The sequence below is a fragment of the Elephas maximus genome, chromosome 7 (genome assembly GCF_024166365.1).
Source record: "Elephas maximus indicus isolate mEleMax1 chromosome 7, mEleMax1 primary haplotype, whole genome shotgun sequence".
NCBI lineage: Eukaryota > Metazoa > Chordata > Mammalia > Proboscidea > Elephantidae > Elephas > Elephas maximus.
This window is the reverse complement of record NC_064825.1, coordinates 128,199,335-128,211,091: the sequence shown is the minus strand read 5'-3', so window position 1 is coordinate 128,211,091 and position 11,757 is coordinate 128,199,335. Positions and strand designations below refer to the sequence as shown.

The 11,757-nt window shown below is 47.9% G+C and overlaps 1 protein-coding gene across 2 annotated transcripts; it reads right to left on the bottom strand.

Annotated features, from left to right (window-relative positions):
• Positions 1–1,307: 1,307 nt before the first annotated feature.
• SNX15 (sorting nexin 15) lies at positions 1,308–11,550 on the bottom strand. 2 transcript variants are annotated; one of them, XM_049892427.1, is made up of 8 exons: positions 11,331–11,550; positions 7,428–7,463; positions 7,083–7,203; positions 3,900–4,015; positions 3,634–3,802; positions 3,223–3,366; positions 1,955–2,212; positions 1,308–1,692 (listed from the first exon to the last, which is right to left on the bottom strand). In XM_049892427.1, exons 1-8 carry the CDS (start codon positions 11,427–11,429, stop codon positions 1,586–1,588), a joined length of 1,050 nt encoding a protein of 349 aa, XP_049748384.1. In that variant the 5' UTR covers positions 11,430–11,550; the 3' UTR covers positions 1,308–1,585. The 2 variants fall into 2 exon arrangements, with proteins under 2 accessions (XP_049748384.1, XP_049748385.1); XM_049892428.1 differs by having other exon boundaries at positions 3,223–3,363.
• Positions 11,551–11,757: the final 207 nt, after the last annotated feature.

Sequence of the window (11,757 nt, the reverse complement as noted above, 5' to 3'; positions counted from 1 at the left end):
TCAACTTTGGGTTCCTCTTCATCTCCCCTTCCTGTCCCGAAATAACCAGGCGCTGTTAGTCTTACGCCTGGACTCGACGGCATTGGGTTGGGTTAGTCTTACTAGGTCCCTGGGTGGTGCAAATGGTTTGCACTTGACCTAAAAGTTGGCAGTTTGAACCCACTCCCCCGTGACACTGGATAAAGACCTGGCTATCTGCTACTTACTGTGAAGATTACAGCCAAGAAAGCCCTATGAAGCAGTCCTCTGTAACTTACGGGGTTGCCATGAGTTGGAACCAGACTACATGGCAGTGGGTATGGGTTTTAGGCTTATCAGTCTTACTGCCATTTCCCACTCTTCCCTGGGGACTATACTCCCTATTTTCTAGATCAGCCGTTAGCAAACTTTTTCTGTAAACGGCCAGATAGTAAACATTTTAGGCTCGTGAGTTCTACGGGCTCTGTCACAACTACTCAGCTCTGCCGGTGTGCTGGCAAAGCAGCAGTTGACAATACTACTAAACAAATGAGCTATGAACACTTAAATTTCATGTAATTTTCACCTGTCAGTATTATTCTTTTGAGTTTTTTCAATCATTAAAAAATGTAAAAAGGCATTCTTAGCTCATAAGCCGTACCCCCCCAAAAAAAGGTGATGGCCATAGTTTGCAGACCCTGGTTTTAGATGGGTAAACTGATAGCTTAGCAACCAGAGCTGCTCTTCACACGTGAGACAAAGACACGTGAGATCAGAAGTGTGAACCCCTCACCTAAGGTATATCAATTGGTCCCAACCCATGTGCAGCAAAGGAGAATGAAGAACACCAAAGACACTAGGAAAATATTAGCCCAAGAGACAAAAGGGCCACATAAACCAGAGACCCCAGCAGCCTGAGACCAGAAGAACTTGGTGGTGCCCAGCTACCACCAATGACTGGCCTGACAGGGAACACAACAGACAGCCCCTGACTGAGCTGGAGAAAAGTGTGGAGCAGAACTCAAATTCACGTAAAAAGACCAGACTTAATGGTCCGACTGAGACTGGAGGAACCCCCAAAGCCATGGCCCCCAGACATTCGTTATCCCAGACCTAAAACCACTCCTGAAGCCCACTCTTCAGACAAAGATTAGACTGGACTATAAAACATAAAATAATACTCATGAAGAATGTGCTTCTTACTTCAAGCAGATACACGAGACTAAACGGGAGGCTCCTGTCAGGAGGCAGGATGAGAAGGCAGGAAGGGACAGGAGCTGGTTGGATGGACATGGGAAAGCAGGGATGGAAAGGGGGACTGTGCTGTCACATAGGAACTGCAACCAGTGTCAGATAACAATATGTGTATAAATTTTTATATGAGAAATCAACTCGAGCCGTAAACTTTTACCTAAAGCACAATTTAAAAAAAAAAAAGCATGAACCCCTGATACCAAGGTAGTAAATACAGTCAGGGGGCTGAGAATTAGTTTTCTCATTCTTGGTCCAGTTACATACAGAAATGGCCCCTGGGGTTACAAGACCAGGGGCTAGGGCCTGGCCCCAGGGAGAGGAGAAGGTGGCTGGCAGTGCTGGAGCTAGAGTCCTGGGAGGAGTCCACTCCCTCTCAGGGTGGGAGCTGGGACAGGTGCAGGCGCAAGATCTCCTCTGCCCGCTTCAGGTACTCAGCTGCCTTTTTCTTCACACCTTCCTGACGGGCAGGGGACGGGTCACCTGTAGAGAGAGAGTGGCTCAGCCCAGGCACCTGGGCCCAGTCCCCTTTAGAACCCCTGATCTGGGCCCTTACACAGAGCATTGTCATGTGCCTCTTGCCCTTTCCTGGGGGTTTGCGTCTATTCTCCCCATTTTACACATCAGATAACTGAGGCCACAAGAGGAAAGAAACTGCCTCAGGTCACCCAGTTGGTCAGTGAGTCCCTTCCTCACTGCACCACCCAGGCCTCCAGGCCGACCCCCACCCCCAGCACCCACTCACCAGGGACCCCCTGCAGCAGGATGTGCACGCCGTCTCGGTAGCCCTGCAGTGCGGCAGGGTAGACGCCTGCCTTCTCGTCCTGCAGAGCCTGGCTGATGAGTGCTGTGGCCTGGCTCAGATAGGCAGGGGTGGGCCCTCCTTCCCCATCCTTTTCCTCCTCCAGCCCTCCTGGCTCCCAGGGCTCCTGGTCCAGCCTCCTGGGCTCTGCCTCCATTGCTGCCAGCTCGCCTACGTGGGGGGGACTGGGGCCTGCGTCCTCTGTAACCAGATATGGAGGACTCAGGCCAGACTGGCCCTCCCTCCCCCCAGGGCCTGCTGCCCACCCCTACACCCCTCTTGCTCAGAGGGACAGTGCCCAGGGAATCCAAAAACCACCCGCGTGTAGCAAACCATTGCTGTTGTTAGCTGCACTGGAGCCGCCCCGAACTCATGACGACCCACGTGTTACAGAGTAGAATTGCTCCACAGGGTTTTCTTGGCTGAAATTTTTACTGGAGCAACACATCACTAGGCCTTTTCTTCCGAAGAGCCGCTGAGGGGTTTCAAACTGCCAACCTTTTGATTAGCAGCCAATAGCAAACCGCTGGCACTACCCAGGCTCCTTGTTTGGCAAACCAGCCATGGTCTGTTTGATTGATGGGGTTCATGTGCTTTTGTAAAAACAGCTTTACCCCCCTAATTCTCTCTTTATGTACACATTAACATTATTTTGCATGCCCTCCGTCACTGGTCCTATTTCCCTTCTGACTCCCTTTTGATCTAGAAATCCAAGAATTTCCTCCACAAAGTTTAAATGTAGGCTGGACCAATTACACCAGGCCAAGGACAAAAGTGCTCCCAGCCTTGAAATCTTGGAAAAATGGAATCAGATAATCTCAGGGCTCTTTTTTTGAGGTCTTTGAATTTCAGGTGAGGCCCCAAATGTGAAAACAGTGGGTGACAGGTACCAGGAGAGCGCATGGACACACGTTGCCCCCACTCTGGTTGGTCACCCCCTCCCCTCATCCCGGCCCTGGCTCTCTCCCTCCACTCCTGATGTACCTGGCCTCTCCAACTTTTTGAGGTCCCTCCTCTCACTGGGGAGGCACCTGGGGAAGGGGGCAGCTTGTTTTAGTTCTCATGGAGACTGCCATTTGCCTGCAGGGCAGCCCGACTGAGACAGGTGCCTTTCTGTGATTTAAATAGACACCCTCTAGTTCAGCCTTCCTCCCACGTTATCCCTAAGGGCATCCTGCCCCAGCTTGCCCCCTGTTGTTCCAGCTTGTTACCTTCCTTAGAGAAGGGGTCAAAGAGGGCCAGCTCAGCCTCGGTGAGCAGGCCACGGGCAGGGGACGCGGTGGCCTCCTCAGGGCTCCCACAGGTAAAGAGGAGGTCCAGGGCCTCCTGGGCAGGGCTGGATGGTGGGGGATCTGCTGAGGAATAGATCAATGGGGACATTAACACCTACACCAACTTTCAAAATGGAATTACACTTTCATTAATGCCTTGCAACAACCATGGGGGTTTGTGCCCACTTTACAGATTAAGAAACTGTAGCCCAGAAAAGGAAATAACCTGTGGAAAGCTTTTCTACAGGTCGGTGGTGAGCTGGGACACACTCCTGGCTTTATACCAAGGTCACTGACAGGAGGGTGTGTGGACCCTCCAGCCCTGGCTCCCTCTCCCAACCCCTGATGCACCTGGCACCTCCAACTCCTCAAGGCCCCTCCTCTCAGAGGGGAGCGCCTGGAACAGACGGGGCTCCTCAGGGGGCAGCCTAGGCTCATCAGGAGGCAGCATGGGGATCAGGGGTGGTGGCAGGATGTTCAGGTCCCTGGACACCTCAGAGAGGTGTGTCACCTCCCCGCCCTGCAGGGGAAAAAGTCAAGGGTGGGGGAGTCACAGGTGCAGCGTGATGGACAGGCAGTGTCCCAGGTCCTCCGAGGCAGAGAGGCAGTGCGCATACCCGGAAGAACTCCTTGAGCTGGGGGCTATTGTTGAGCGCTGGGATGTGCACGGTGAAGCGTAGCAGGTCCTCGGCCCCCTTCCGCCGTTCCTCAATCACAGAGGCTTCAAATCGGCCTGCAGCCCCGACAAGGGAGGGGAGGGAGTGGCAGTGACCCTCATGGGATTCCTGGCTCAGCCTGGGGATCTGAGCAACCTGCCATCCCCTCCCCATTCTCCCAGCAATCTCCATGGTTCCTCCTTCTCCTTTCCGGTGCATCTATCCTTGCACCAGGCCCTGCTGACTCTACTCCTCAGTGAGTTCTCATCCACCCATCCACTTGGCTCCTCCCCCACGCCACGGGAGGGGTCTAGGACCCCAACACTCACCCCGCCTGGACCCTCAGCAGAGCCTCCTCACTGGCCTCTAAGTCTCTAACCTGGCCCCCTCCAGTCCACCCTCAACGTGGGAGCCTGGCTGTGACGGTTAAGGTTGTGTGTCAACTTGGCTGGGCCATGATTCTCCGTGGTTTGACAGTTATGTAATGATGTAATTTGGTAATTATATAATGATGTAGTCATCCTCAATTTTGTCAGCTGATGTGAGCAGCCAATCAGTTGAAAAGGGAGTTTCCTTGGGGATATGGCCTGCATCCAATAGATACAGATACTCTAGAAAAGCTTGCTTGCTCTGGATCCTATCTCTGGCTCATCATCATCTGACCTCCAGTCCTTGGGACTTGAGCCTGTCATCTGACCTGTCAATTCTGGGATTCACCAGCATCAGCAGCCAGCTGCCTGCTATCTGACCTGCTGATTCTGGGACTCATCAGCTTCTGTAGCCCGTGAGCCTGCAGCCTGTGAGCCAGCAGCCTGGCATCTGATCTGCCAATCTTAAGTTTGTCAGCCCCTGTAACCACATGAGTCAGGAGAAGCCTCCAGCCTGATGACTGACCCATGGACTTGGGACTTGCCAGCCTACCTAACTTCTTGAGCCATTTTCTTGAGATAAATCTTTATCTACATATATTTATACGTATATGCTTCAGTGGTTTTGCCTCTCTAGAGAACGCAGCCTAAGACATTTGATACTGGGAGTGGGGTGCTGCTCTAACAGATACCTAAAATGTGGAAGTGGTTTTGGAATTGGGTGATGAGTAGAGGCTGAAAGAGTCTGAAGGGGCCTAATAGTAAAAGTCTAGATTGCCTTGAGGAGACTGTTGATGGAATTATGGGCATCAAAGGCAATTCTGGTGAAAGCTCAGAAAGAAGTGAAGAGAGCAATAGAGAAAGTCTCTATTGTCTTAGAGAACACATATGGCACCAGCAACAGAATGGTGCTAGAAATATGGACATTAGATGTGCTTCTGGTCAGGCTTTAAAAGAAAACGATGACCATGTGATTGGACAATGGAGGAAGCGCAATGCTTTTTAATCAGTAGCAAAGAATTGTCTAAATTATGTTCAAATGTTTGGTGGAATGTAGGACTTGTAAGTGATGAACTTGGATATCTGGCTGATAAGATTTCTAAGCTAGATATTAAATGGGCCGCGTGGTTTCTCCTTGCTGCTTATAGTAAAACAAAAGAGGAAAGAGGGGAAGAGCGGTGCCAAGCCACATGAAGATCGCCCGGGAGCAGAAGCTAAAAAACAAAAGGAGCTTCCTCCAGAGCCGACAGAGAGAGAAAGCATTCCCAAAGAGTCGGCACCCTGAATTCAGACTTCTAATCTCCTCAACTGTGAGAAAATAAATTTGTTTGTTGAAACCACCCACTTGTGGTATTTCTGTTATAGCAGCACTAGAAAAGTAAGACACTAGCGATCCTTTTAAAACGCAAATCGGAGCTTGTTGGCATGCCCTGAAACCCATCCAAAGCCTGTTCTGGTTCCAAAGACGAAGGCAACCCCTGACCACAGCTACCCATGGCTGATGTGATCCTGCCTGCTTCCTTTACCAGAAGTTTACTGAGCACCTACTATGTGCTTTGCTGTGGGCTAGGTTCTGGGACTGAATGAAAGAGAAGCAAGGTTCCTGCTCTCATAGGATCACCTTCCAGACAGGGAGGGGGAGAAAGGCAACCTACCAAAAACAAAGTAATTTTAGATGGCTTTTTGATGTAATAGGGAGGGAAGGAAGGCTCAGAGAGGGGGAGTGACTTGCCCAGAGCCACACAGCAAGTAGCCCCCTCCTTTTTTCTTTTTTTTACAGTTTCACTGCTCTGTTCTAGCAGAGTTATCTAACTCTAGCCAAGTAAGAATGTCTGTGGTGAGTCTCGAAACCCAAGTGACAAATTAGCACTCAGTACTGAGCAATAGAAATACAGTAAAACCTGTGAAAGCTGGAACCTGTGTAAGGTGGAAAACTGTCAGGGAAAGAAATCTCAAATATTTTCCACTAATAGAAAGTGACAGAAAAGTAGTTGAAGACTGAACCCTGTCAAAGGCAGAAAACTTCCAAGGCCCAGAAAAACAAGGCAGTCCCATCAAGTCCCGGCTCGTACAGGCGTCACTGTAATCTGGTAAAACCATGTCTTGCAAGTTTTCTGCCTTTGACAAGGTGCAGTCTTACCACTTTTCTATCACTTTCTATTAGTGGAGAAGATTTGAGTCTTCCTTCTCTGACAGGTCTCCACCTTACACAGGTGCCAGCTTTCGCAGGTTTTACCTTATATTTTATTTAACCTAATATATCCAAAGTATTATCATTTCTATATGTAACTGATATAAAATTACTAATGAGATACCTTAATTTTTTTTCCTGTGTGTGGTCTACACTTATGGCAAACCTCAGTTCGGACTAGGCACATCTCAAGACTGCCTCAGCCACACGTAGCTCCTGGCTGCCATTCTGGACAGTGCAGGTAGGAATCATCAGCTTGTGGGTAACAACCCTGCTTTTGCCACTTACAGGCTCAGTTCCTTCATCTTGCTGAGGCTCAGTTACCTCATTTGAAAATGAGGCTAAAGAGAGCGGGACTGTTAAAGTGCCTGAGATGTAGTAAGGGCTCTGCAGCTCTAAGCCTTGATTTCCCCATCGCTAACATGGGGCCGTCTCCAAGGTTCCATCCATTCATTCATTTACTAGATGTCTATTTGCTCTCTGAAATGTGTCTCTGTCCCCCTCTAGCCAGCCCCCACCAGCAGAGGTTCCTTTTGCCCAACTCTCCCTCCCTCTTTGGCCTGAGTGCCCAAGCCCAATACTCACCAAACACCTGGGCGCGGGGGAAAGAGGGGAACTCCTCAAGGCGGCGGAAGAGGTTTCGGTGGGTGTAGGCTAGGTCTCCGTGTAGCTTGCGGAAGTCGCTGTACCGCTTCCAGACCACCACCTGAGTGGGATGGGAGGCATGGCCTGGACCAGCAAGGTGGAAGCCACCTCCCCGCCTCTGCTGTCTGCCAGCCTGATCCCAGGGTATGAGGACTAGGGCACTGTGCCCCCTCCTCCCAGGGCAGAGAGGAAGGAGGGCTGGGTCTCCTCCAGAATTACCAACTGCTACGTGACTGGTTCAGAGCTGCAGGTAAGGAAGGGCCCCCTTCCTCCCAGGAACCTCACCTCTTTGATGTCCTCTGGGTCCTTCTTTGAGATGAACTGGGGAAGAAAAGCAAGAACTAGGTGAGACCAGAGACTGACCTCGGACACCTCAAGACCCTGTGAAAGCTGAGGATGCCTGACACCTCCTAGCTTCCCTCTAAGGGGCAATACCCTTTGCCCACTGGTATCACAGTGCCTTGGCTTCAACGCTTTGAGTGTACTTTGGCTACATTTCCACCAGGCACTTCAGTTTCTTCTTCTGTCACATGGTGGGGTGGTGTGGGGGGCGGGGGGAGGTCTCTAAAGGCCTGTCCAGACTGCTCCATCCAAAGCTAGCTCCTGGGAACTTTTGTCCCAGTTCTTTCAAAGGGCAGGTCCCTAGGTCTCCTTCGGAAACCAAAGAACCCCAAATTCTCTAAAGAATGAAGCTCTGTCAGGAGCCACTACTTCCTTAAAGAAGGAAGTTCTGTGCCCAAATACTGTGCACACAGAAGGACCTGTTACTGGGGTTGGTGACTCCTGGAGGGGTAGGGCCTGGGGTAGAAAGAAGACTTGGCTTTCATTATGTTGTGTTCATAATAATTGAAAAATAATGTTGTACAGCTTTGAGCACTTCGCAGTTTCCAAAACATTTTCTGTTCATTATCCTACAACCCAGTGAGGCAGACGTGATTGTCATGCTCAGAGAAAAAAGGAGGAGAAGGAGGTTCTGAGAGGGGACATGAACTGCACAAGACCACATACCAAGTAAGGAGGTTAATCCTACTTGCCAGGTTTAAAACTTTGGCCTTTGCTTTTTACAGCAGAGACCTGTCTAAGATATTTTGGGTAAAAGAAACCATATTTAAAGATCACTGAAGAACCTATACTTAACAAAAGGTTCATCCATAATATAGAAAGAACTCCTATAAATCAATGTTAAAAATACAAACGACCCAACTTTTAAAAATGTGTAAAATACTTGAACAGGCATCTACCACAAAAGAAGATGTTTGAATCATCTATAGAATTATGAAATATATTCAACGCCATTAGTCATCGAGAAATGCAAATATCCCAATGAGATACTACAATCCTACCAATAATGCGTAAAATTAAAGATATTGATAATATCAAGTGTTGATGAGAATGGGGGCATAAAAAGGCAAAACCACTTTGGAAGACTGGCAATTTCTAATAAAGCTATACATATGTCTGTACCATTGTTGTTGTTGTTGTTGTTGTTAGGTGCTGTCAAGTCGGTTCCGACTCATAGCAACCCTATGCACAAAAGAACTAAAAACTGCCTGATCCTGCGCCATCCTTACAATCATTGTTATGCTTGAGCCTATCCTATGACCCAGTAACCCCACTCCTAGGTATATACCAAGAAGAAATGTGCGTATGTTCACAAAAAGACTTGTATACGAATGTTCATACAACTTTGTTGTTGTTGTCAGGTGCTGTCGAGTTGGTTCCGACTCATAGCAACCCCATGCACAACAGAACGAAACACTGCCCGGTCCTGCGCCATCCTTAAATCGTTGTTATGCTTGAGCCCATTGTTGCAGCCACTGTGTCAATCCATCTCGTTGAGGGTCTTCCTCTTTTCCGCTGACCCTGTACTTTGCCAAGCATGATATCCTTCTCCAGAGGCTCGTCCCTCCTGACAACATCTCCAAAGTACGTAAGACGCAGTCTCGCCATCCTTGCTTCTAAGGAGCATTCTGGTTGTACTTCTTCCAAGACAGATTTGTTTGTTTTTCTGGCAGTCCACGGTATATTCAATATTCTTCACCAACACCACAATTCAAAGGCATCAATTCTTCTTTGGTCTTCCTTATTCATTGTCCAGCTTTCACATACATATGATGCGATTGAAAATACCATGGCTTGGGTCAGGTGCACCTTAGTCTTCCACGTGACATCTTTGCTTTTCAACACTTTGAAGAGGTCCTTTGCAGCAGATTTACCCAATGCAAAGCATCTTTTGATTTCTTGTCTGCTGCTTCCACGGCTGTTGATTGTGGATCCAAGTAAAATGAAATCCTTGACAACTTCAATCTTTTCTTATTTCATAAGAAATAAAAACATTTTAGAAGCAACCCAAATGTCCAACAACAGAAGAATGAATTAAGAAATGGTAGAATATTCACACAATGGAATACTATGCAGCAATAAAAAAGAACAAACTATTTATACATGCAACAACATGGACAAATTCCAAAAACATTGTATTGAGTGAAAAAAGCCAGACACAAAAGAGTATTTTCAGTATCAGATTCAAAGACAAAACCAAACCCAGTGCCGTTGAGTCGATTCCAACTCACAGGACCCTATAGGACAGAGTAGAACTGCCCTATAGGGTTTCCAAAGAGTGGCCGGTGGATTCCAACTGCCAACTTTTTGGTTGGCAGCCAAAGGCTTAACCACTGCACCACTAGGGCCCCTATATGAGGTTCAAGAACATGCAAAACTAATCTATGGTAACAGAAGTCAGAATGGTGGGTACCTCCGTGGCAAGGGGGCTACTGACTGCAAAGGGGCAAAGAAAGTTTCTGGGGTGATGGAAACATTCTATATCTTGATCAGAGTGGTATCTGCAGAGATGTATACATATGTAAAAATTTATTGAGTTGTACATTTAAGATTTGTGCATATTACTATCTGTAAATTACATCTTAATTTAAAAAGTTTTAAAAGTGAAACGACAACAAAAATACAAAACCGAAAGACCATTGAGGAATACCAGCAGGTGAAAAATGCAAGACGCAGAATGACATTGTGTGCAAATAATAATAAAAAGTGGATACATATATTTGTTTGTAAATGTAAAGTTCATCTGCAAGGATAAATAAGCAGCTCCAACGATGGTTCCTTCCATGAGGAGGAAGGGTGATGAGAAAAAAAAAGGGAGGGTAAATTATTTATCTTTAAAAATTATAAAAATATATCAAACTAACACGTTACTTGGTTAAAAAAAAAAAAAAATCCAACAGAAATGCTTATAGGAAAAGGTTATAGCTCCTGGCTACAGCCTTCCCACCTGATCTCCATTATTTGTATTTTTAAGCATGGGAAAACAGTATAAACGATTTGGGGAAAGCACACTTTAAATATGTAGGACTCTGCGCTGGAATTACTTGGGAAGTGTCTTTGTTTTTGGTCCACTTTAATAGTTACTCATGGGCCAGTTTTAACAGTCACCTGGTTCAAAACTCTGAAATGTACAAAAAATATACAATGCAGTCTTTCCCAACCCTACCCCCAGCCACCTAGTTCCTCTCCCCGGAGGCCCGCATTGTTACCAGTTCCTTGTATAACATTCTAGAGATTTTGTGATACTGTTCCTATTTTAAATTCTTTTCATGATTTCTTCCACGCCTCTATGTAACATCTTATCATGTTATTACTGCTTCAGATATCAACTTCAGTCTTTACCTATTGGCATCCCGCTATGACTGCTGAAGGCTGTTAAGTCTTTTTGAACTGTACAGTTTTTTAAACCACTGATAAGTTAATTCTTTTATTAGAATAAAAATACGTAAACTCTTCAGAAGATTTTTATGTAAATAACAAACAAACCAATAAACAAAACCCAAACCAAGAGGCTGGAGAACTATCTAGTCTTTGGGCTAAGCCAGAGTTTTCACGCTAATTTTGAGAAATTTACAGCCTGATACCAACACACCACATGGGCGTGGGTACCCACACCTCGCGGGTCCTGAAATACCGTCCACGCCCTTTTAAAAGTGGCAGAGTCCTACAACGGCCCCGCCCCCTCACGGTTAAGGAGTAAAGGAAGGCCCTTCCGCAGACTCCCCTTAAAGGGGAAATTCACTTCGGTCGACCAAAATGGGCGCTTCCTTCAGCGTCTTGCCTTAAGGTACAAAACAGCCCACCTCTTGTTAAAAAGGTAAAGGTCTCCGCTGGGCCCCACCTCACCTGCGCGGTTACTTTGTACTCGGTGTAGCCCTTGGGGTGGGTCCGGGGGTCGGAGACCGTGTAGTGCCGCACGAAGTCGTCCTTCGGCTGGCGGGACATGGCAGCAAAACCTGAGCGGAGCTGACCGCCGTCCTCCGCCTCCTCCACGCTGCCCCCTCCCCTCCGGGCCTGCCTCCGCCAGCCGCCGCCTGGCCCGGGCCTGCGCCCTTCATCCTCAGGCCCAGGGAGCTGGTTGCAAGTGACAGCGCTGCTCTCTCCCGGGCGCAGGGCCAAGGGAGCGTCAGAAAAGTTCCTGGTCGTTGGTAAAGTGTAAACATAGTAATTTGAGAGTAGGGATTGGGGAGGTTCTGATCGCTCATCCTATCTGAGCGTAGGCCCTCATCATGGACCTCCAAACGACGTCTGCCCAGCTTCCCAGTTCTCGTCG

What these genes read in the sequence shown, in the direction of transcription:
- SNX15 (XM_049892427.1), bottom strand. Translation starts at nt 11,429, where the DNA reads ATGTCCCGCCAGCCGAAGGACGACTTCGTGCGGCACTACACGGTCTCC. An exon ending in AGTACAAAGTAACCGCGCAG is followed by an intron (nt 7,464 to 11,330) that starts GTGAGGTGGGGC and finishes TTTCTTCCCCAG; the next exon opens with TTCATCTCAAAGAAGGACCC. An exon ending in CCTGCTGCAGGGGGTCCCTG is followed by an intron (nt 1,693 to 1,954) that starts GTGAGTGGGTGC and finishes CTCTCTCTACAG; the next exon opens with GTGACCCGTCCCCTGCCCGT.